Genomic DNA, 25,416 nt, shown 5'->3' with positions numbered 1-25,416 from the left:
AGTTTCAATATAGATGTTAAAATTAAGAAATACTGTGGATACCTTATAATAAAGCATACATATTTATGATAGATCTAATTATTTACATTTTTATGTGTATATTTTATGCATCAATGCAGAATCATTAAGACTGCAGTGATTTATAAGAATATTATATTCCACAGCTCATTATGCAATAAAGTAGGTACTGTATATCCTTTTAACAAATTCAGCCATAATTTCTCCTTGAGAGCTACAGTTGTTAAGGTGTTGTTTAGTAATGTTTTTAAGACATGGTCTACCAAATTACTTTCATTTAGATGAAAACCTTAACATTTTCATGCATTTTTAAATTAGACCTCCGGCAATGTCAACAGCATGACCTATTTTACGGCCGGTTTTCATTTCTGGAAATTACAGATGTCATTCAGGCAAAGCTGCAGAAACTTTCCATATGTGCTTTTTAAAAATAAGACTGCCAAGTATAAGTATTTAACTTAACCTTTCATTTGACCTATTGTTTACACGCTAACCAGTATACATTCATAACAACACAGTTCCACATTCAACTAATCTGATATGTCCTGTCAAAGATATATGGCTATAGATTTCCCACAATGCTACATTGTCCAACAGTTTGGAAGCCATACAGATGAAACAGTCAGTGAAATCGTCTCATTGTTTCGAACAGATCCAAATGTCAAAGCTCCTGTGTTCTCTCTGAATGAGTCAGCATGAGAAAACAACACGCATTGTCCAGAATCAGGCATGAACCTATTAAGACCTGCTAGAGTTCATCACCTCCTTGACAAGTCTCAATGTGACACTCGCCACGGGCATCGAGCCAAATGGAAATCTCTGCGGCCGCTTCTATTCCTCGCTGGCCAAAGCTGAGAACCGGTCCTCCACTGCGCCTGAATGCACCATTTCACACAATAGAAATGGGAATTCTTTCCCCCTGAGAGGTAAAAAGGCACCATAGACCTTGCAGAAAGCCTAATTGAGATTGACAAACGGCCACATTGGTTTGACAGCCATCATCTACAACAGTATGTTAACATTTTTCCGCCTTGGCGCGAAAGGGGCTCAGGCCACTTTAGCACTCTAAAGTGAAAAGAGAGAATAGCCTTGAGCAACTGCTTGGATTGAGGATCGCAGAGAGAGCTGGAGAGGATGATGGGAATACTGACGGCAAGGCCATTTTCCAGTGAACTGCAGCTCAGGAAGGAAATACACTACCTTTTCAACTAGAAAATTACCTTCAGAGTCCAGAGAAGTTGTATGTGCTGAGTTTATGGGGTCATTGCGGAAAGCAGAGATGCCAAAATGCTGAGCTATAATACACATTTGCTTTCCATGATAACCTACAAAAACATAGTAATAATAAATGGCATTCTTAAATTACATTATAGAATTTTTTTTATAATTCTGATTTACTATTTTTCATAATTTAGATTTTTCTCTCAATTATTAGTATTTAATCATTTCAAATTTGTCCATTTTGACTTTTTAATTCTTGCATAGTGTGTAATCATTTGAACTTTTGCTTTATATTGTCTAAACAACTAATTTAATATAACCTTAAGGAACCATAAGTTAATTGTTTTTGCGTCAAATTTATGACAGTCTCATGATTTCAGCTTTATCTTTTAATTATGACAGTACTTCACAATTTTTACGTCTTGTCAATTATGAATTTTATCTCATAAAATTCATCTCATAACCATGGCTTAGTACCTCATAAATTTGTCATACTTATGATTTTCTTTTCTTATTCATCAATAATGGGTTTTACTCTGAGGGTGCTTTCACACCTACACTTTTGTTTCGGAACGTATCTTGTTTGCCCATTTAGCACGGTTCGTTTGGCATATGTGAACAGGGCAATCGCGTTCTGTTCCGCGCCAAAGTAATCGCTCCGAGATCGCTTGACTAAGGTGGTCTCGGCTCGATTGAAACGAACCCTGGAGCGGATCGATTGCAGTGAGAAAGCGATCCGATCCGAGCGCGGTTATATCACAGTGTTTTATGGATATGTAATAGGCTTACGGCTATATGAAGAGAGAATTATGAGTAGGGCGGGAAGTTTCGCGAGTCTCCGGATGCCCGCAAACAAGTGATGATCTCCCGGTAATCTTGCGTCTCCCTCCCGGTCCTCAAATAGGCATCGTCGCGCACCCTTCTCACCCCTCCCCACCGCGTCTCTACTCAGACACGTCGCGCGCGCACCCTGTCAATCACCACCAAACCACCACCTCTCCTGACAGCTGAGCGGGACGCTGCAAAATAAACCCTGACACTCTGACCAATGTGAGGAGAGTTTACTCGCACGTGACTTGTTTTAGCTCTTTTGGTCCAAATAGAAACTTTGCAGTGTGAAAGCGAACTGCTCCAAGAGCAAAGAGCAACAATGTAACAATTGTAATCTCTGTTTCGGAACAACTGAATCGATTCACAGGTGTGAAAGCACCCTGAGTTTCTTAGTTCAGGCAATTTGATTAGTGTTGATTTATTTATTTTTATTTTTTTTACACTACAGGGTATACAAACACTCACTGGTCACTTTATTAGGTACACCTTACTATTACTGGGTTGGACTCCTTTTTGCCTTCGGAAATACCTTAATCCTTTGTGGCATAAATTTAACAAGATACTGGAAAAATTCCTCAGAGATTTTGTTCCATATTGACATGATAGCATCACGTAGTTGCTGAAAATAAGTTGGTTGTACATTTATGATGTGAATCTTCTGTTCCACCACATCCCAAAAGTGCTCTATTGGATTGAGTCTGGTGACTATGTAGGCCATTTGAGTACAGTGAACTCATTGTCATGTCCAAAAAACAGTCTGAGATGATTCACAGTTTATGACATGGCGCGTTATCCTGCTGGAAGTAGCCATCAGAAGATGTGTACACTATGGGTATAAAAGGATGGACATGGTCAGCAACAATATTCAGGTAGGCTGTGGCGTTGACACGATGCTCAATTGGTACTAATGGGCCCAAGTGTGCCAAGAAAATATTCCTCACACCATTACACCACCACCACCAACCTAAACTGTTGATACAAGGCAGGATGGATCCATACTTTCATGTTGTTGATGACAAATTCTGACCTAATCAAGTCACTTACAGTAAATCACCTTTCTTCCTGATTCTGATGGTCGGTTTGAACTGCAGTATTGACTTGCTGCCATGTGATTGGCTTAATAAAATCTGCGTGGGCAGGTGTACCTAATAAAGTGGCAGATGAGTGTAGGTCACCTTCAGGGTGTTCTTAAATTGATATAGATAAGCATTTATTTTTAAATATGCTGGCCAGTTATCTTTAACTTGTGTTGACACCTTGTGGTGTGGAGGTGCCAACACTTTATTATTCAGCAGACTGTATCAAGCTAATAATGATGTTACTATTGTTTTCATAGAAATATGATGCAAACATTGCATACTACTGTGCAATTAGAGTCGCAGGAGGTGTCATAATACTGTATTTTTTTATCATTTAAGTCCTAAAACACATTATGAACATGCTAAGCATATTAATTGACTGGGATTATTTAAAGCTTTTGCTTCAAGTACCTTCAGAAAATCTACAAGAGCATTTAAGAGCATTCAACATTTACAAACTTGTCTACTTAAAACCATCAGGGTATTTCGTGCAAAGCCTGCAGGGCTCTAACTATGAATAATGTTATGAATAATGAATAGTCATTCATTTAATTAAATTATAAATAATTTCTGGACCTTTTATTCAGTTTGAACATGAACTGAACAAGCATAAAGGGAACATTTAGTCCAATCCACGCTGAATTCATTGAAGTGACCTTATTAAAAGTTAGAAATAGGAGGTTGCGGTGAGTTTATGATGATGTGAAGCTGCATTAATATAAAAATAACCCACTGAACGAGAAGAGACATAAGAAGACTGTCTGCCAGACAATGAGACGTTCGGTCAGTGTCAATGTTAAAGGTACCTGCATATTAAATCCGTCTCTCTAGGGAAATAAAAGACAAATGTAAACGTTTCTCCAATCGTTTTATTAGCCTGAAATTGGAGTTCACATTGACACACTGAGTGCTGCGAAATGTTAATTGTTTTGTTGTGTTTTCAGGATTGGGGGAAGGAGCAGTATAGCGGAGGGTGTCCTGTGAATGTAATGACCCCCGGGATGCTCACGTTTTACCATCCCAGCCTTCGAAAGCCCTGTGGCAGGTAAACCCATCCACTATACTGGCCAAATCTCTTCATGTTCAACAAAGCCTGTTTTAAAGCCCTCATGGTTCATTTCACTGCATTCTCTGTCCTTCAAGGAATAGCTCACAAACATAAAAAAATGAAAATTAAATGTCATCTTTTCACCCCTTTTGTCGTTCCAAACTTGCAGTTTTTTATTCTATGGAGCACAAAATTTGTGTTTTTTGGCACGCTTTTTCATAGGCTATCTGCACTTCATACAGAAACTAGTCTACTGTACATGGGATACAGCAGTGGATACTTGCATCATTTATTCATTTCATTCATTCACTTTCTTTTCTGCTTAGTCCCTTTATTAATCTGGGGTCACCACCACAGCAGAATGAACTGTCAACTTATCCAGCACATGTTATCCACAGCAGATGCCCTTCCAGCAGCAACCCATCACTGGGAAACACTCACACACACTCATTCACACACATACACTACAGACAATTTAGCTTTAGCAACCCAATTCATCTATATTGCATGTCTTTGGACTTTTAGTGGAATACTCACATCAGTATAGCATAATTTTTATTACTTTGTTCAGCAATTAATATTTTTACTTTACTTGAAGGTTGGGTTTAAGGACTTATAAATAAAATTCTAATTAATGGGTAATTTAATAATTAAAATAGATCATTCTTTTAACTTCTGGCTGCAGCTGTATCCCTTTTAGCAACAACCTCCAACTTCCAAGAAACACTATAAAAATAATAAAAGTTGCCAATTCAACTACAACTTAAAATAATGTCCATCTAAAAACTTTGAAGACTAAGCAGGAGTTAAATAGTATGTTAGAAAAAAACTGACTTGGCAAAAAATACAGCTCTTTTTTGGCAAGTAACAGTGCCTCAGATCTAGTTTAGTTTCATTTTAGTTGTATGCACATCTTAGTCCACATTTCTGTGTTTGTTAGTTGCTCTAGTTAGTTGTTTAGTTATTAAGTTAGTTTGTTAGTAAGTTAGTTTATTAGTTCATTTGTTTATCAGTGGTTGTTAATGCTATTTGAGTATATCATTATTATTAATATTAGTAGTAATAGAAGTAGTTTTATTTCTGTTATTAACGATAACAGTAGTCCAGGCACCAAACTAATTTTGTATTAATATTACAACATTAAATGGATAAAAAATAAAGTAATAAACCATGTATTTATTATTAATGCTTACAACAATTGTCGTCAATTAAATAAAAATTCATTCATCCATTCATTTTCCTTCAGCTTAGTCCCTTTATTCATCTGGGGTCGCCATAGCGGAATGAAATGCCAACTTTTCCAGCTTGTGTTTTACACAACAGATGCCTTTCCAACAGCAAAACAGTACTAGTACACTGGGAAATTAAGGGGAAATTAAAATGTTTAATAATATTAACAATTACAAAATCATTTATTAATTGCGGTTAGTATCGATAACAGTACTCCTGGCTCTAAATTAACTTGCTCTACTGTTACCCTAGTCAATTAAAAAAAGTTTATTATTTACTTATGCTCACAAGAAATATAGTCTATTAAATTAAAATATTTTATAATTATAACAACAACAGTAACAAAGCATATGTTAATTACTGTTAGTATCATTAACAGTAATCCCTGCACCAATTAATTAGGTAATTTAAAATAATAATAATAATAATAATAATAATAATACTTAAAGTAAACATATTTACAACTTATATTTAACATTGTTAAACATAACAGTAATGACTGCAGTTATTGCTTCTTTGTGCTTAGGGAACTTGACAGATACATGAACTGAGAAGTGCTCAAGATCGTCAATTTTTTTATTATAATTTTTATACATTAGAAGAGTCTAGAAGAAGAGTAAATATAGTGACAGAATGTTGGCTGAATGCTATTTAATCATAGATCTCCTTGACTTCAGATGTCATCTGCAGATACAGATAAAAGTGAGAGCAGTACATAAATGCCCATTTTAGCTTGAAGTGCAGATGCTTCCCGAATGCATGACTAGATGTCAAAAGGACGGAGCTCTCATGGGAGCCCGGCTCAAAAGCTATTGGAAAATGGGCCGGTTAAGCGATTGACAGGGGTGAACTAATGCTCGTCCAAGGAGAACGTACAGAAAGAGCGCACAAGAGAGAAAGCGTGTGCCGGGATTCGAAGGGAAATTTCCATAATAGAATTAAATCCATAGGGAGAGGAATGAGTTCATCATATTGTAGAGACTGGTACCTGTTTTCTGATGGAGGCCTGTAATCTGTCCTTGACCCAATTGGAAAAGTGGACAAAAACTTGAAGCTTTCGATCTCTCAGATGCTACAAGACTCGTTTGTACATTAAACCTCATCCATTCATATTGTGGTTTTTAAAATTGTAGTACTGGCCAAGATGCTGACAACTTGCAATACTTGATTTAATGTGTAAACTTGATGCATGCATGCTTGGGCCGCTTGAGTTTTATGAAGCAGAAAGAATAGATGGAATGACACCATACAGAGATAAAAACTCAATTTAACGTATCATGTGGAATCTCACAGAATTTGCACTTTTGTGGTTGAAAGAAAATGTGAAGTAGGGCTCTATGAGTGAACTTTATTAGAAATACAACTGCCTCAGCTCTTGAACAGCTTCACAATTTTAGGCCACAAATTTAGGTAAAAGAAAATTAAATACATTCTCTTAAAAATCCTGGTGATGATAGATAGATAAATAGAGATACAGATAGACAAACAGAAAGACAGACTGTTAATCAGACAGAAACGTAGTTAGACAGACATACAGTACATATAGACAGACAGTTAGGCAGACAGACAGAAACTTTTGAAGACGTCTGCATCACTATACGGGGTATATGATTAGGAAGTGTGTTTGGATATAATTCATTTGATCACAGTTCTTTGTTATTATTGTTTATTTATTTGTTTGCTGGAAATTGGAACTGAATTGAGAAATAGTTTTGAAACAAATCTTTGTGCAAACTAAATTACATTTACATTTACATTTAGTCATTTAGCAGACGCTTTTATCCAAAGCGACGCTTTTATCCAAATTAAATATGTAGGCTAATGGATGTCTTCAGTAAAGTTCATACAACACCGTTTCCTTATCCACAAAGGTCAACCTAATTGAAAGCTATGTCGTGTTTGCTAGCCTCACGCATCACGCACCTGTGAGACAGTTAGTCAGCATGTCACCTTAAGGGGTTAAAAAAATAATTCACAGTGCTACTACGGTTACAGAAAAGTTTGCGCTGTTATAAATCACTTACCTTTTGATACAATTTGGTGCGATTATAACCCGCTATAAAAAATAAATAAATAAATAAATAAAAAACGACTGTATGTTTTGATTGAGAAGCTGTTCTGTAGTCATGGCGGAATTAATTTTGGTTTGGCACCCCGCCAAGGAAGAATAAATGAAGTGGAAACCTAGGGTTAGTTATCTTGACTTTTATTCTGTCCTTTGCCAATTATATACTCTCACATTATTAGTGCGGTGTAAGCATTTTCTAAATCAATTTTACATAGATATAAATATAAATTGAAATTAAGTAGAATGCTGCATGTTTTACAATATGCTGTAGTTACTTTGAACATGCATTGTTTTTCTTTTAGCACGCATATGTAGACATTGTGTGAAACATTACGTCATGAAATTTTACTTGAAAGTCTTGGAAAAATCATGGAATTTTAGTTGTAAAAATTAACCCTGGATATATAAAAACAAGAAAATATTTACAATAAAGAAAAGTGTGGAATCCACTGGAGGGATAACAACAATAATAAACCAAGTTTACACACACAACACTAGAATATACAATCCACAACAAGTATCGCTAGTTATTATAGTTTTCAATTAGCAATTTCAAACAACACACCATCCAACTCCCTCTGCGTTTCCCCGACTATTCAACTTTTTTAAAAAGAGGCCCTACATCACTCCAGCCAATCCCTGGTGATCTTACCAATGTAAATTGACCTTATTCTAAAATGCGGAAGTGCGCCTGTTTTCGCGATTGTCTTAGAACTTCCGATTCAGTCGCCTATGGGAGAAATGACTAGGAATAATAAACGGCAGAAAATGGCCAAACTACTTGCTCAACAAACAAATGTTTGCATGACTACACAGACCAAGTAGAATAATATAATAAGAAAATATTAAATTGCAACATCAAGCAGCGTAACGAGCAGTTGTTAACGTCAAAAAATGAATGGAAGTGAATGTGACCGGAAGTCGCGAGACAAAAAGATTCAAATGGCAGCGCCCACTCGACAGCTGAGAATAAGGTGAATAGGGTGGGACCTGTGATGAAGGAAAAAGCGGGAGAAAGAGAGAGAGAGATGCCAATGCAACACAGACATAATACAGACAGTTGGGCCCCATTTACACTAGTGCGATTTAGTTTTAAAACCGCATTTTAGAATGAAAACGATCCGCGTCCACATTAGCATTTCACCCAGTGTTTCTGAACAGCTGTCAGTCTAAAACAAAACAAAACGACAAAAACATTGAAAACGCACATCACATGACCACACACACACACTCTCTGACATGCGCTGCAGCCTATCTAGCCTAATGAAAGCTGTGCTCGTCGGAGTGTTCATCAAGGATCTACTGCTGGATCTAATCTCACTATATTTGCTAAACGTGATATTTAATTCATCTTGTTGTCTATCGACGTATTCCCCGACTTTGGTATTTTGAATCTATTACTTGTTCTCGGGTAACGTGTTTGGCTGAGCGCAAAGATAAGGTAATAATTAATCTAACCAGGTGCATTCTGCATATTGACTGATTGTTTGCCTTTATTTTCCTATAATAAATTAACTAATTGTACGTTATAGTTTTATAATTGCCATGATTGATTATTAAAACTGATATTCAGCAAAAGAGAGGATATGTTTCGTATTTTCAATGAAAATAAAAGGAGGCAGTAATGTTTTAGGCTCCATTGTGAGTACACATACAGTGAAGAGAACGCTCATATGCAGCACAACGCCTCAACATTTCTGCTGTCTGTTAAGTTGTTAATATCAAAATGAAAATAGCAGTTCCTTATATCATGTTTTCACTTTATTGTTAAAATATAGTTAAACAACGTAGTCAGGGTGATGTGAATAAGTTTAAAAAGTACACTGTTCCCTTTGAAGATTTACCCAACATGTTCTGTGGAGTCTGTTTTCCATATCAAACTTGCGAAGTCTGAACTTACAAGGAGAGTTTGCAGGACTGAACTATGTGTGTTTGCTACTTAATACTGAGGAAAGGCCCCAATCAGAGAGGCGAATGTCAGTAGCTTGCCTCCATTTTCAGATTTCTCAGTTTTTCCCCATCCACACTAAGACGGAGCAGCATTTTAGAATGAAAAAGGCCTCTTCAGCATTTCCAAAACTCTCCGTTTTCGGTGCTCAAAAACTCCGGCGTAGTGTGGACGGATGGCGTAACCGTAGCAAAATTTATGAGTTTTCAAACTAAAATGCATTCGTGTAAACAGACAGATAGTTGACATACAGAAAGATAGACATACAGTTAGACAGAGAGAAAGAAAAATAGACAGACAAACGATTAGAGACAAACAAATAGTTAGACAGGCAGAGAGCTAGTTAGACAAACACAGACTGACAGACAGACAGACAGACAGAACGATACTTCAACAGGCAGAGTGTCAGTGAGTTAGTTAGACAGACAGAGTTGTGACAAGGTTGTACTTGGCTGTTGTGATTCTGACTAAAGGTGGTTTTTGACCTGAAAAGTTTGACTGTGGACTGTTAGATATTCTGCTGGTCTCCAGGGGAAGAAGAGTTTCTCTTTCCTGCTATCGATGGTGGAATAGAAAACAAACCGCTTTCATGTTTTACTGATTCACACAGACAAAGAGCATAGGTGCAAAGCACTGTGGGTAAAGAAGATCCCTGAGGGGTTTTATGCACAAGTCCACACATCCATAATGCATAAAGACTAAACAGCGAGGTGGATGGGAAACGGTCTCGCATGGAGAGTGTATTGTTGAATGCAGCAATAAGCAGTTTTGAGAAGCCAATTAAAAGTTATTTGTGTTAAATTCACAGCAGACATGAATATGTGCCTTATCTGCTGGAGGTTGTCAGAGCTGCTTTATATGTGCATAAATTAACCACCCTATGGAGGTACTAGGATTGTCAGATTAGCGTTTTGTTCACTTTTGTTGCTGTTTTGTTAGTGTTTTGTGAACGCTTGCATGCAGATCTTGCAGGTCTAAACTTTGTGTAATGTCAAACTGCATCTAGATATTATTAGTAATAGTTAGGCCTACTGTATATTAGGGTGGGCGGTATACAAATTTAAATACAGCTAAACATCCTTTCTATTTTACCTCGGTATACTGTGTAACTGTGAATAATAAAAATAAAAAAAGATGACGTTAGACAGCGTCACCAAACTGTTGTGCCTAAACCATTCAAACACTGAATACCGAACACTAATACTGAAACAACAATAAAATAACATGCACAACCATATGAACAACCTTTAGTAGCAACAAATAGCAGTTTATGAAAAAAATTGCAATTACAACAATCAAACTGAATTAAATTAACATAACCATCCAGAACAGTTTTCACGCAGAGACGCACACATAAATCAATTAAATTTTACCATGTCCTATTTTCCATTGTGTGGGAAGAGACTATTCCTGTGTCAAGTGTTTGTCACTGCAGCAGTACAAGTTTTCCAATGGACACTATCCCTTTTGTACTTTGTATTTTTACCGAAGGCCCCCATTATCATCTTATGGACTTAGATGTTGTTGGTCCTACATTGGGAAGCTTTGAAAACTCAGGTCCATCCTTGCAGCTGGTGGTGGATGCTAGATTCGTAAACGCAACCTTAGGTTTGAGGTATTTCCATCTCTTACGATCACCTTTTTGTTGCACAATTTGCAAATTGCCTTGTCTGTACTTACCGCCTCTCCCTTCTCGTTCATTCAAAACCTAAAGTACTGTCAAACTGCAGAAGTTGTTTCTTTTTTTAAACCACGGGCCTCATGTGCGAAGACTTGCGTTGAAATCATTTTAAAACATTGCTTACGCACAAAGCTGCAAATGTGCATTCGCAGTAAAAAATTCAGATGCATGAAACACTGCCAAATAACACGCATATTCTCTTTGTACATCCGAATGAACGTGAAACTGAGCGCACGTGCACGAGCGAAAAACCCCTCACTGCCTCCTCCCCCATATGAATATGCTAATGACTCTACTTTGGCAAAACCCAACGAAAAAGCAATGGCAAAAGCAAGCAAAAAGAGAAACTTTGAACAGAATGGGAATTGGAGGTGCTGCTTTTGAAGGTAGACCGGAGAAAAACTGTGTTATTTGCAAGTTTCTCCTTCGGAATTAATAACAAAAGAAAAAAAAAATGGAGTGGGAAAGTTTAGCTGATGCAGTTAACACAGTGGAGTCTGAACATTGCACGGAGTGGATTAAAAAAGAAATAGTGCAATGTAAAGGTGTAAAATTTTGTGTTGTGTTTAACAGTGTGAGTGGCGTTGCTCGTAAAATGCATGGCAACATGTTTTGACATGTTCGAGCATGAACTCGGTTCGAATCCAGCGTCTGATAACCTCATTCTTCTTTTCCCCCCCCCCTCTACATATCAGATTTAGCCTACTCTTCATCACGAGGAAGACAAGTAGGAATCATTAATAAGTCTGTGCATTACATTTTATTTGCACATTTATTGAATGGTAATGTTTCTGATTCACGTTGCTAATTCGTCTTTATTTATAGCAATGTGTGTGCAGTTGATCGCTCCCATTACAATGGTAAAACCGGCGATCGCTGCAAATTGCGCTTTAATGTTTGGCTGGTCAACTGCATGGTATGGAAACCTTATATACCTGCTAGACATGCGGATGAACCCATCTCTTACAGCTGCCACTGCACGGCTCAAAGACACTTTGTAGTGTGCAATTTATCACAACTGCCTTTAGGAGTCGCCAATAAAAATAAAACAGACACACACAAGAATGGATCAGCGCACATTCCCACGTTCATTTAATCATTAGTAGATCCAAAGTGAGCGTGAAACCTGGCGAACGCATCAGGTCATACATGAGGTCCCTGGTCACTTGGTGCGCAACTCGCCATCTTTCCATCTATTTAATCCTTGTCTCCTATATACATTGCTTTTTATGATGGTATAACGGTATTTTTATCCATTCCTCAGTGAATAAGGGTCATATAAGTTGGAGTATTTTATATTATAGTATTTTAGACACAGAACATCTTTAGAAATTGAAAGATAGTACATTTAAATTCATGCAAATTATTGCTAAAAATGAAAAACTACAACATTTCAACAAAATTGTATATATTTTTGTTTCTCTTGATTTTTGATATTTTAGAAAATGTTATTTCATAATTTTCCCTAACAAATAAATTTGGGTGTACAAATTTTTAACCATTATTGTAAGTTATTTTGTTATTTAAGCTCAAGATTTGGCTTCAGTACTGACTAAACAAATGCAAATGCACAGATTTATTACTTTAAAGAATCCTATAAAATATGAATAAAAAATAGATTTGTGAGGGGTGTATTCATATATGCACAACACTGTATATTTTTACTTTTTGAAAGAAGTCAATTCTGATCACTATGGCTTCATTTATTTCCACATAAATACATTAAAACAGAACTTGTGTGAAAAATGATTGCACTTTATAATAAGAGTTTTCTCTTTTAATATACTTCAAAGTATAATGTATTCCTGTGATTTAAAGCTGCATTTTCGGCATCATTACTCCCACTTGGTGGTTCTTCATAAATCTTTTCAATATGCTGATTTGCTGCTCTACAAGCATTATTATCATCCATGTTGAGAACAATTACTACACTTTTTATGTAGTAGTAAGGATTTTTTGGATGAAAAGGAAATTTAAATGAAATGCGTTTATTTGAAAAATGAACATTATATTCGTTTTGGAACATTATTAATGCCATTACTGTCACTATAGGTTATTTTAATGCATTCCTCTCCAATAATAGTAGTATTTCATCTTCAAACTTGTTCAATTAAAAGACTTAATGGTATCCACTTTATTTTTTTGTGTGGAAGTAAGCTTATTTCTGTGATTGTGTGTCTTTTCTGATTTTGTTTTAGCCACTGTAGGGAATTATGTTTACATTTACATTTAATCATTTTGCAGTGATGCTCTCTCTCTCTCTCTCTCTCTCTCTCTCTCTCTCTCTCTCTCTCTCTCTCTCTCTCTCTCTCTCTCTCTCTCACTCTCTTTTAAATAATGAGAGGAATAGCAAAACATTTAAATAAAACAGTAAAACAGTTCGGGCTACAGACCAATGCTTATAATTAAGAGAATGCATTAAAATAATATGGCCAGAAATACCAGTTTGCAATATCAAGCCGTATATCAAGCTGTTATGCAAAGCTAAAAATAGCCAGAAGTGATATTGACACCAGTTTTTTCCTGAAAAATAAGCAGATTTTCTACATTACATAATTAATAAAACCAAAATAATAAAGAAAACAAATAGCTGCGAACTGAAAATATATATCATTTGACTGAATCAAGTCACATTTTTTAATTACATTCAAATATGATATGAAGTAGGTAACAGGTATGCTAAAAAACAAATAAGAACATTATAATTGCATTATACTATTATATTATATTTTTTAAATTAAATAAACATGTCTTTATGTGTAAACGTAGTTTTTCCTACTTTTGTAACAACTCCAATAAATAATTAATAATATACAGTTGGAAGTCAGAATTAATAGCCCCCCTTTGCTTTTTTTTCCTTTTTTAAATATTTACCAAATGATGTTTAACAGAGGAAGGAATTTCTCACCGTATGTCTGATAATATTTTTGTTTGGCTAGAATAAAAGCAGTTCTCAATTTTTTTTTAAAATAAACATTTTAAGGTCAAAATTATTAGCCCCTTTAAGATATATATATATATATATATTTTTTGTTTTTTCGATAGTCTACAGGACAAACCATCGTTATAAAATGATTTGAGAGGGGTCATCTACTGACAGTGGAAGTCATCTACTGACTTCAACTGTAGATTTTATTCTCTTAAATAAAGATTTAAGGATCTAAAAAATAAGTAAATAAAAATGTTAGTAAAAAGTAAACATAAATTATTCTGTCAATATAAAGAATTTTCATTATACAAGCCAAAAATAAATATATTCTAAGCCAGAGATAGCCAAAGTAAGCCCTGCAGGCCAAAGTTGGTCCATTGTAACCTTTGATTTGGCCCACCATCCCATCTGAGAGGAGAATGAGAGTGATGGAGAGGGTTGGGGCGATTGCCTTTAACACAGAGATAATTTCTAATGTGACATAACCTTTTGTTTTATTGCTGAGCTACAAAAATCTAACTGAAATGAAATGTTTCAATTAAATGTCGTAATAATAATAATAATAATTCCTTACATTTATGTAGAGCTTTTCTGTATAATTAAAGCACTTTACACATTTTTGGGGGAAATCTCCTCATCCACTACCAGTATGAAGCATCCACCTAGGTGATGCGACGGCAGCCATATTGTGAAGACTGAACACCACACACTGGCTGATTTGGTGGGGTGATGAAGCCAATTATTATATTGGGATGACTAGAAAGCCATTAGACAAATTTGGCCAGGATGCCAGGGTAAAAACCCTACACCTTTTGAAGTACATCCTTGTATTTTTAACGACCACAGAGAGTCAGGACCTCGATTTAACGTCTCACCCGAAAGACGGCGCTCATTGAGAAGTTTAGAGTTCTTAATTGAGCACCCCCTGCTGGCCTTACTAACATTACTTCTTGGAGCAGCCTAGTCTCCCATCCAGGTACTGAATGCTTACCTTCAGTGGGCGACCATGTGAAAGCTGCAGAAAGCTACTGTAGCTGCCGGCAAATGAATGCATAATAAATGAATTTGCCTTTCAAAAAATGTAAATACTGTCACTCGACGGACAGAGGACTATGCAGAAGACATCAGTGAGCAAACCAAGGCAAAAACTAGTGTAATTCTGTTATAAATTAGATTGTTTGGTTTTTACTAGAATAAGTTCATAATAAAATGAATAAAAATACTGTATTAGATAATTTACAATTTAATTTTTTTTAAATTTTTATTATTATTAAATAAATTAGTAAATTCTATATTTAGCTTTGACCTAATAAAGCCTCAGTCAAGTTTGATTTTGGCCCTTTAAAAGAAAAAGTTTGGGCACCTCTGCTTTAAGTAAAAAAAAAAAAAAAAAATAGCAGCATATAGGAAAGGCACAAATACTCATGATTCCTGATAGGTCACAAAATGCAGCACATCGCTATTATTAGAAATGTGGTTTATATTGTACACAATTTATGATTAATATTGCATTAGAAAGTCTACAGGGCCTAAATGCTGAATGACATACCCAAAATCATGATCTTGGCCACTACCAAGAAAAACTTTGGTGAACTTATATATACTTTAACTTATATATACATTATTCAAATTGACAAACACAAACATATATAGTTAATATCTGTTTTTTTTCTCTCTTTTTTGTCAGGATTCATTGGGCAGGCACAGAGACTGCAACTATATGGTGTGGATACCTTGACGGGGCGGTTCAGGCAGGTCAACGGGCGGCTATGGAGGTTCTGGCTCAGCTGTGTCCTTCATCTCTGTCCCGAGAGGAGCTGAACGCAGTGCGAGAATCTCTGAAGCCAAGAGCACCCAGAAAGGGCTCAAAGGGCAGGTCCAGGTCTCTCTGTCTTCTCGGTGTGGTGATGACAACAGCCGCACTGGTGGGCGCTTATCTGTTAGCCAAACCAAAACTACCAGTTAAATGGATTTAAATGGATTTAATGGGAAGTAGTTGAGTGTCCTTATGGCAAGCTGTTTTAACATGTAATTTATAAAACATGCTAGTGTGGATTTGAATTAAACAGCACCACAGGTGTCTTAACTTAAAATCTAGCGCCATCACTTATCAATATAACATTTGAACGCAATGGGCTACAATCAAAAAATGTTTTCCTCTGAATCCTTGGCTCAAGCCGATTCAAACGCACCATTTAAAAACTATTTAAAATCTATTTGAACAAACTTGTACTAGAGCGTTTATCCGATTTTCACCTAATTAAAATCACATGATCTAGAGACCATGCAGACAAAGGCTGTTTCTCAATATGCGTTCTTCAGCGGTCTTGCGCCCTCGTGTTCTCGTGTAACGTCATCATCAGCTGCCAAAGTTCAGTTCTAATGCTTAAAACTGCAATAGGGAGGTGAAGGTGGGAAGCTCAGCATTTGATATAGATTTATTATTAAAGTTCAGAGATATAACTTGTTTACTTCAGGAGTTTCCCTTAATGAAACGGGGAATATACATTAAACATTACCATGGACATCTTAATAAAGGAATAAACACATTAAGGGTGTTTATTTGCTGAAATTCATATTAAATCTATTTTATTTGTATTGTGCAACGTATATTTATAATGTTTTTTTATGCATAGTATATATTTTGAAAAGGGGAAAAACAATAAATCCTTGTATGAATGCTGTAATGTTTAAATCACGTGAAAGTCATGTGACCATCAGGAAGAACGCAGCATCTCATTTCTCACATGACGCGTTCTCTGTCCTCGTGGTCTCACGACTTTGTTCTTCTGAGGACACCTGGCAAGACCGGTCTCCACAAGAAAGCAAGTCCAATCTCTGCGTTCTTGGAATTTAGAAACAGCCAAAATGTTATGGAATTAAAGTTGATTAGACCAACCGTTTCCATTTAACTTGGAAACAAATCTAACAGAGCTTGCAAAAATGTACTTGAGGCAATTTCTCCAAAACGCGTTGACGTATTCACAATAAAATGGTGGGTTTTATGAAAACTAAGGTCTGATGTTATGTGCAGCATTACAGTGCACCTAGTGGTCCGGAGGGAAAACATTTATTTGCTTATAACTTTTTAAATGTTTGTCCAAAAATAATCGTGTTGCTTTTGGCCTCTGGACTGTTTGTTCATTCTGCCTCTGGACTGCTTTGTTCATTCTGCCTCTAGACTGCTTTGCACATTCTGCCTCTGGATTGCTTTGCTCATTCTGCCTCTGTGGTTGGCCCCTCAATTGCTGCTTGCAGCTATATTTTAATTAGTACTTTTTTTTTTTTTAGATATCAGTACCTTTTGCTTTAAGAATTAGTATTTAAATTCATTGTACATAAGTGCTCATTTTTATCTTTTTAAACAGTAGTACTTATGATTGTTGAACAAACTCTACTTATGCCACTTAAGCCAGATAAGATTATTATTAATAGTGATAATGACAAAAAGATACTACTGTTTAATAAATATGTACTAGAACATATCAACTATTTGCATTTATTGAATTAATATGAAGATATGAATAGCAGTATAAATAATAGTAAATATAATAATAAATAATTAGATTTAACAAATAAAAACTACCTGTTTTTTGTTTTTTTTTGTTATGGGTATAAGATAATAAAAAATATGTGTTTATTAAAGATATCTAATAGTATTATTCATTCATTTATTTTTCTTCACTTTTAGTCCCTTATTTAACAAACCACCAACTATTTTAGTATTTGTTTTATGCAGTGGTTGACCTTCCAGGCCCAACTCAGTAATGGAAAACACCCATACACTCTCACATTCACACACTCACTCATACACTATGGCCAATTTTGTTTACCCAATTCACCTATAGCACAAATCTTTAACTGAAGGAAACCCACACAAACACAGGGAGCATACGCATACTCCACACAGAAATGCCAACTGGCCCAGCCGGGACTCGAACCAGCAACCTTTTTGCTGTGAGGTGACAGTGTTAACCACTGAGCAACTGTGCCGCATATAATATTTATTAGGATCTAATAAAATACGTTTGAATATCTAGTGTATTTCTACTACTATTTAAAAATATGTACTAGTCCCAAATAATAGTATCTAAAAAATAAGTATTAATGTATTTTTAATAAGATCTAATGTCAAGGAAATAAGTAGTAGTACATAAATAATAAGTATAAATAGCTAAAAAATGGACTGGCGCTTAAAAGACACTAAAATCAAAAACAAAAATTAGTAGCAGCATGAAAACAGATACTTTCTAAATACATTAAGATTAAATGTTTAAACAGCCTACAATAGTATATGTGCCTGATGAATGTATTATTGTTATCTTAATTATTATTATTATAAGGGAAAATAATAGAATAGTTCTTATTTGAATGGTGCTTATTTCAAACTGATTGGTTAATGAAAGTGGGTGTTACAAAATAGATCTAGAAGATTGGTGCTAAAAATTTAAACCATTTTAGATGCAGTTTATTGAAAATGAAAGTGTCCGTATTTTCAAATTAGACTGAAATAGAACATTTTGACAGTATGATCACTCATTTTGTTTTGTGTAATTGTCGCTGCTTTTTGTGCCTTATAATTGCTTTGCACTATTTGAAGAGAATACGAAACATCAAAGCACAGAAGGGAAGCGCAAACACTGCGCGCTTTTAGTGTCATTAAGCACATTAAGTGCCCCTCTTTCTTTCAGCCTAATGAGAATCTCAATTGTTTTCAGAGGAATAATGCGCTCAACAAGTTTGTCAAGGCCTCTTTGAACATGTTAGATGAGCATAATGCACAATGAAACATCATTTCAGATAATGACAATAATATATTCTATGAAATGTCAAACAATAATAGACCAAACCATACTTTTATTTTTATTTATTTTCAAAATTGTGTTGCATATAATAACAATGTCATTTTTCAGAATGAAAATGAGCAAGTCTTGGCAGCATATTCACCTTGTATGTATCATAATGCATATAAATGTACTCAGTTGTACTTTATACAGCACCACATCTTCACACAAATAAAATAATGCAGCCTTGAACACAATTCACTGAACTGGTAGTTTTGTTTATATTCTGAAAGTTTGTTAACCTTCCAGCCATAAACTAAAGCAAATATGACATATATGCTATAACACAATTGACTGTAATTACAAATGCACTATTTTTGCTGTTGAAAACAGTTCTAATACATTACTGATGCTATTGTTAGCGATGCTTGTAATTAATACTAATTATGTTAAATTGTGCAGAAAGAATGGATGTGCATTTCTAGCCATTTTTAGAAGCGCTTGCCTTGTACAAGGTAAAAGAATTGCACAATAAACTATTTAATCAATTTGCCTTTTCTTTTTCCTCATTTTCTCTGATGTCAATATTTTGTAGTGCTATTTCAGTATAGTTGCATCCCAAATGAAACACTATGTACTTATACAGTGTCAACTCAAATGGAGCACTCACTTTTTTGTGGAAATTCAAACTGTTTCCCAGGCAATGTTTAAAGGTTGCCAAATTAGGGAATTCACCATCAGGAGGCGGCATAATCACTGATGTTGAAGAATTTTGCTTTCACAATCCAAAAATAAATACAGAAGTACAGCATACAAATGCAATAGCTCTCAATAGCCTCTTCCGATATGTGGACAAATCTGCGAGTGTTGAGTGTATGAAGTGTTCAATTTTCCACATTTATTTGTAAATGGTTAAATAAGTGCATCATCCAGGTATTAAAAGTGCACTTCTTTTTTAGAATGTTAGTGTGTTCTATTTATACTTCAAAATGACAGAATAGTGCATAAGTATGTGATTTAGGACTCACCTTTAAACTAAATGATTTCAGTTGAAATATTTTATTCATTTGGATTAATTAATAGTTCTGTTAAAAATAAAATATTACTTATACGATTCTTCTGTTGAAATGTATTTTGTATTTTGAACAGTGCTAGTAACCAGACGTTGTACCCATTGCAGGAAAAAAAATATATATAACATGGTAGTCGATCAGTAGTCAACAAAGTTTGGAGGTCTTAGTTTTACAGCATACGTTAACAAAGTCAGTGACCATTGGATGTTTAATAGTGACTTATTGCACAGGCTGCTATTATGCCACCATACTTAAATTTACTGAGCACCTGAGAGACAAATGTTTGTAGAAGCAGTCTGCATGCTTGATTTTATGTTGCCATGGAAGTGATCGGAACACCTGAGGTCAATGATTTGGAGGGATGTCCCAAAACTTTTGCCGATGCATTTTGTTCACTTTAATATTGACACTATCCCAAATATCTCTATTAAATGTAACTGTTTTGTAAATAATGAGATCATTTTAACACATTAGTATATGTGAAGGGGCAAACTTTTTAAGATGGGTGGTGACCATGGTGGCCATTTTGAAGTCAGTCATTTTGAATCCAACTTTTTTGTTTGTTTTTTTCAATAGGAAGAGGGTCATTTGACACAAACAACTTATTGGGACTTTCACAAGAAAATAAATGGTGTGCTTGGTTTTAACGTAACATTATTCTTTCATAAGTTATCTACAAGTTTCTGACCACTTATAAAATGTGTTCAATGTGCTGCCCATCGTGTTGGATTATCAATGCAACCCTCTTCTCCCACTCTTCAAACACTGATACCAACACTGCAGGAGAAATGCCAGCACAGGCTTCCAGTATCCGTAGTTTCAGGTGCTGCACATCTGGTATCTTCACACCGAACTTGGTACACCCCTGGATTTAGGTCATACGGATGAGCCCTTCAGAATGGAACATAGTGATGTACTGTGTCCAGCAGTTGCCTGTCTATGCATCATATCCACATTATCACTGAATTGATTTCCAGAATTACAATAAGAAAAACCATGACTGCACACTCTGGTGACAGATGCAGAAGTTTCTACCTAAAATGCTGGTTTGTTTTTGTAGAATTCATATCTTTTGCTGTGATTAGACAGGGTTTAAAACATTGAAAACACGTCGTCAGTTGGCATTCCTGTGTGGACTTTGCATGTTCTCCCCCTGTTCAGTTGGTTTTCCCCACAGTCCAAAGACATACAGTATAGGTGAATTTAATTAAATTGGCCATGGTGTATGTGTGTTAATGAGTGTGTATGGATGTTTCCCAGTACTGGGTTGCAGCTGGAAGGGCATCCGCTGTGTAAAACATATGCTGTATAAGTTGGCGGTTCATTCCCCTGTGGTGACCCTTGGTACGTAAAGAAACTAGTCGAAGAAAATTGAAGGAATGAATGAGTAATTGTGTCTGTAATTTCACGATACCCTCAGTTAACAACCTCACTGCTTACACACACAAAAAAAGTTTCTTTATATTTACTACATTTTTAAAGTGAGTGGTTGCAAATTATTTAGATTGGCTGAATTTAAAGACATTAAGTTGAACATTGCTAAATTTAATTTGTTTAAAATCAGCCAGTATAAATTATTTGCAACCACTTACCTTAAAAAAAATGTAGTAAATCAAATTAACTTTTTTTTTTAGTGTAGGTCTGTCTAGAGCTCTAGAGCAATTAAAAAACTAATACAAAAAAATAAAAAAGGCATCAAAATAAATTCCTGAAATACTTAACTGTATAGTGCCAGATGGAATAATGAAATAAATATTTTCAGATGCACAGATTGTGGTGAAGGTTTACAGTATGCAAACATTTGTTCCCTCTTCAAAGTCAAACAAACAAATAAAAATGTTGGCTCTAAGTTTAAATCAGCTGATAATAACCACTAATAACCACTCATCACAAAATGAATCATGAACTTGAACTGCAAAAATTCCATATTTGATCTTCTAATCTGCACCTTGGATAATTAACATGTTTTGTGAAAGGAATAGCAAACATCAAAGCGCAGGAATGAAGCAAACACACCGTGAGCTATAACCGTAAGTTATTGTCATGCACACTAAGTGCCTTCTCTCTCTGTAAACCCCATGGGAATGTCAATTGGTTTCAGTGCTGTAGAAGAATAAAACCCACTAGACATGCAACAGGTTTATCAAGGCCCCTTTAAACATTTTAAATTATGCTCTCGTTGTCTGCACAAAGACAGAAAATAAAGAGAAGCTAGACATTTACAGTGTATATAGGCAATGGCAGATCCAACTTCAAGCAGAATGTGCCACTCATGGACACTGTGTAACATTTAATATTAATATTGAGGCTTTGGAATATGAAAGCATTGTCTGCACACCAAGACTTTATGTGAATTTAATTACTGTTAACATATTTGAATATACAAATACATTTTAAAATTTGATACTTTATCATATATTCTTGTGATTCAAAGCTTAATTTTCGGTGTCATTACTACAAATGTCACGTGATTAGAAATCATTTGAAATCATAGAACTCATTTGAATGTGGTGATGCTGAAGAAAAAGATCCATTATGAAACTTTCACAGTTTAGAAAATCTTGTTCAGAAAAGTATTTATATTTGCAAGTATTGCAATATCATTACAGTAAAGGCTGTTATTTTCCTCAAACATATGAAGTGGAACAAACAGTTTTAGACAATATTATCAATAACCATTATTATTAACCATTACTATAGAGCTAGATGTTTTCATCAATTCAAAAAGCAAAAATATTTACCAAATGCTCACACATATGGAGCTTACCTAAATACATTTAAAATGTTTACACAGTTATGTACTGTTGAAGTCAGAATTATTAACCCCCCTTTCAATTTTAGCCCCCCTAATAATTTTGTCCCTAAAATGGCTTTTTAAAAAAATTAAAAACTGCTTTTATTCTAGCTAAAATAAAACAAATAAGCATTTCTCCAGAGGAAAAATATTATCAGGCATACTGTGAAAATGTCCCTTGTTCCTCTGTTAAACATCATTTGTGAAAAATATATATATAAAAAATAATAATAATAATAATTCAATGGGGTCTAATATTTCTGACTTTAACTGTATATATAACTGTAATTTAACTAATTTAACTGTATCTACAGAACAAACCATTGTTACAAAGGAACTTGCCTAATTACCCTAACCTGCCTAGTTAACCTTATTAACTTTAAGTCTTTAAATGTCACTTTAAGCTGTATAGAAGTGTCTGGAAAAATATCTTGTTAAATATTATGTACTGTCATCATGGCAAAGATAAAATAAATCAGTTATTAGAAAAGAGTTATTAAAACTATTATGTTCAGAAATGTGCTGACATTTTTCTCTCCATTAAACAGAAATTAGGGGAATATAAAACAATTATTTTGGGGGCTAATAATTCAGAGGAAAGGGGGGTAATAATTTTGACTTCAGCCGTATATGAAATTCTTGGATTACTTTCCTCATGCATTCATGAATTATGTTAGATGTATATATGAACCACTGAACGTGCGTTTGAAAATGCTCACATGAGCATGAAGTCCTTTGAATTTGTGTGCGGTATATTTGAGACCTTCCTGGCAGGATATGATTCATACACTTTTTTCATCCACCAATCAAAATGCTCCATACTGAACAAACTCAAAAAGCTCCACCATTTAATTATTTTTATTTTATATAAAAATAAAATAAATTTTTTTAGCAGTTTTATTAGACATTTGTTATGAGAATAACATCATAGTAAGGTGTTTTAAGCAATTTTATTGTGACAGACTGGCACAAATATTCAGACTCTCATCATACTTATAGGCATCTTAGCATGTCATCTGTTGTATTTTGCTGACCAGCTCTTGTAATCCGTGGTAAAACTGTCACATTGCACAGCATGGAACGAATGAATTCGTAGTGACCAGCAGAACATCATATATACATAATTGTGTAAACACTTTTAATGTATTTATGTAAGATGCACATGTGTAAGCATTTGGGAAATATTTATGCTTTTTACTTTTGAATTGATGAATTGTGTTTTGAATTTACCAAGTGGAGTGGTGGATTTATGAATTGTGATGTGCATTTATGAATGCAAATGTATTCTTTCTGCGTCTGATCTGGCTCCATATTATAATCATTATCATTATCCATTTACTGCATCATAACAAATCTTCATTAGAATGATTTCTGATGGATCATGTGACGTCGAAAGGTCTGTAGCATGTCATTTGATTTCATGCTCTACTAGATCAAACGCAACAAGTAGGCCTTTAAACATGTTAAACATGTGCAATTACGCTCTCCCAGAAAGCAGATGGGAGGAAATACATGGAAGCGAGAGACTTAAATAGACAACGGCTGATCTCCGAAACTTGGAGCAAATCATGCCGCTGTGAAATAGAGTCATCCACGGCAGTACAGGCGCTCACGGATACACGCGCGACCGCCCACACACACACTGAAGAGATGGATGAGCCATTCATACGGCACTGCCGTCCCTGTGAAAGTGATTTCATCGCTAGTGCTTGATTACACAGATGATGGGAAAAGCTCCCGTCAAGCTCAGATGCTCTCGAAGGGCCGATCAAACTCCTCCGGCACCCCAAAGGAGCAATATTAGTCTTCATTGTGGGGAGGATCAGCTCATTTTCAGCCGCACAACCACCACATCCAGATCAAATCCTGCCCCAATAGACATGTTTTTATTAGCCTAGTATTATTATTATTTTTTATTTTTTATTTGAAATGATTCATTTTTGTATGGTAAAGTCAGCAATAATGGGTTATTAGGTAAAATGGGCCATAGGCTGTACTACATACATTTCTCAATAATTTTACAGCCATTCACCAATATATTGGAATTGCTGCGTTAGTAGCCTTCTTGTTGACACAATAACTTGACTATTTTTGCTAGGCTACTTTTAAAGTATGATTCTCATTCTTCAAAAAGTTGGTTTTAGATAGAATTGGCTGATTAACGTGCCACAATTTTCAGCAAAAATTTTTCCTGGGAGTCTCCCGTATTTCAGACCCATTTCCAGCCACCCACCCATTTTGTTAGTTATCCCGAAACAATCCTGGACAGATTTTCAAGGACAGATGTTGGCAGGTATTTGTGTGCAGTTAAACACCAGCATATTGCTCCATTCTTAACCATGGCACATATTCAGTATTAATCAACACAGTGGCAAAAGCTGAACTATTTTGAAACTTGACCACTACATGTGTGTAAGAACAGCTGACGATGGTCATAGCAACAACAAACGGCAGTGGAATGCAAGCTCACAAACTCATTTAAATCTGTAAACAAAGCAGCATGCATCACATTTTCAGCATGGCATTATTATATAAAGAGTTAACCTGATCAATACAAGCAGTTACAAGTAGCAAAACACAATTAAATACATAATTTGCAAGATAGAGAAAACAAGGAGGGAGCCATTTTAATCGCACTTACTTACACATGTGAAATGGAGAAAGAAACTGATCCATGGTCCATGTACTGACATTCCCTTACATCAATAGTCT

The 25,416-nt window shown here is 35.3% G+C and overlaps 1 protein-coding gene across 1 annotated transcript in view; it reads left to right on the top strand.

Moving 5' to 3' along the window:
- si:ch211-127i16.2 overlaps positions 1–16,361 on the top strand; it is a 75,110-nt gene extending 58,749 nt beyond the window's left edge. Inside the window, exons 12-13 of the mRNA XM_021472240.3 lie at positions 4,094–4,194; positions 15,741–16,361. Of these exons, the coding sequence (XP_021327915.1) occupies positions 4,094–4,194; positions 15,741–16,029 (390 nt within the window). The 3' untranslated portion in view covers positions 16,030–16,361. The remainder of the gene's footprint in view (positions 1–4,093; positions 4,195–15,740) is intronic.
- The last annotated feature ends 9,055 nt before the right edge of the window (positions 16,362–25,416 follow it).

Source organism: Danio rerio, chromosome 10 (assembly GCF_049306965.1).
Source record: "Danio rerio strain Tuebingen ecotype United States chromosome 10, GRCz12tu, whole genome shotgun sequence".
NCBI classification, from domain to species: Eukaryota; Metazoa; Chordata; class Actinopteri; order Cypriniformes; family Danionidae; genus Danio; species Danio rerio.
This window is presented reverse-complemented; position numbering and strand designations above follow the sequence as displayed.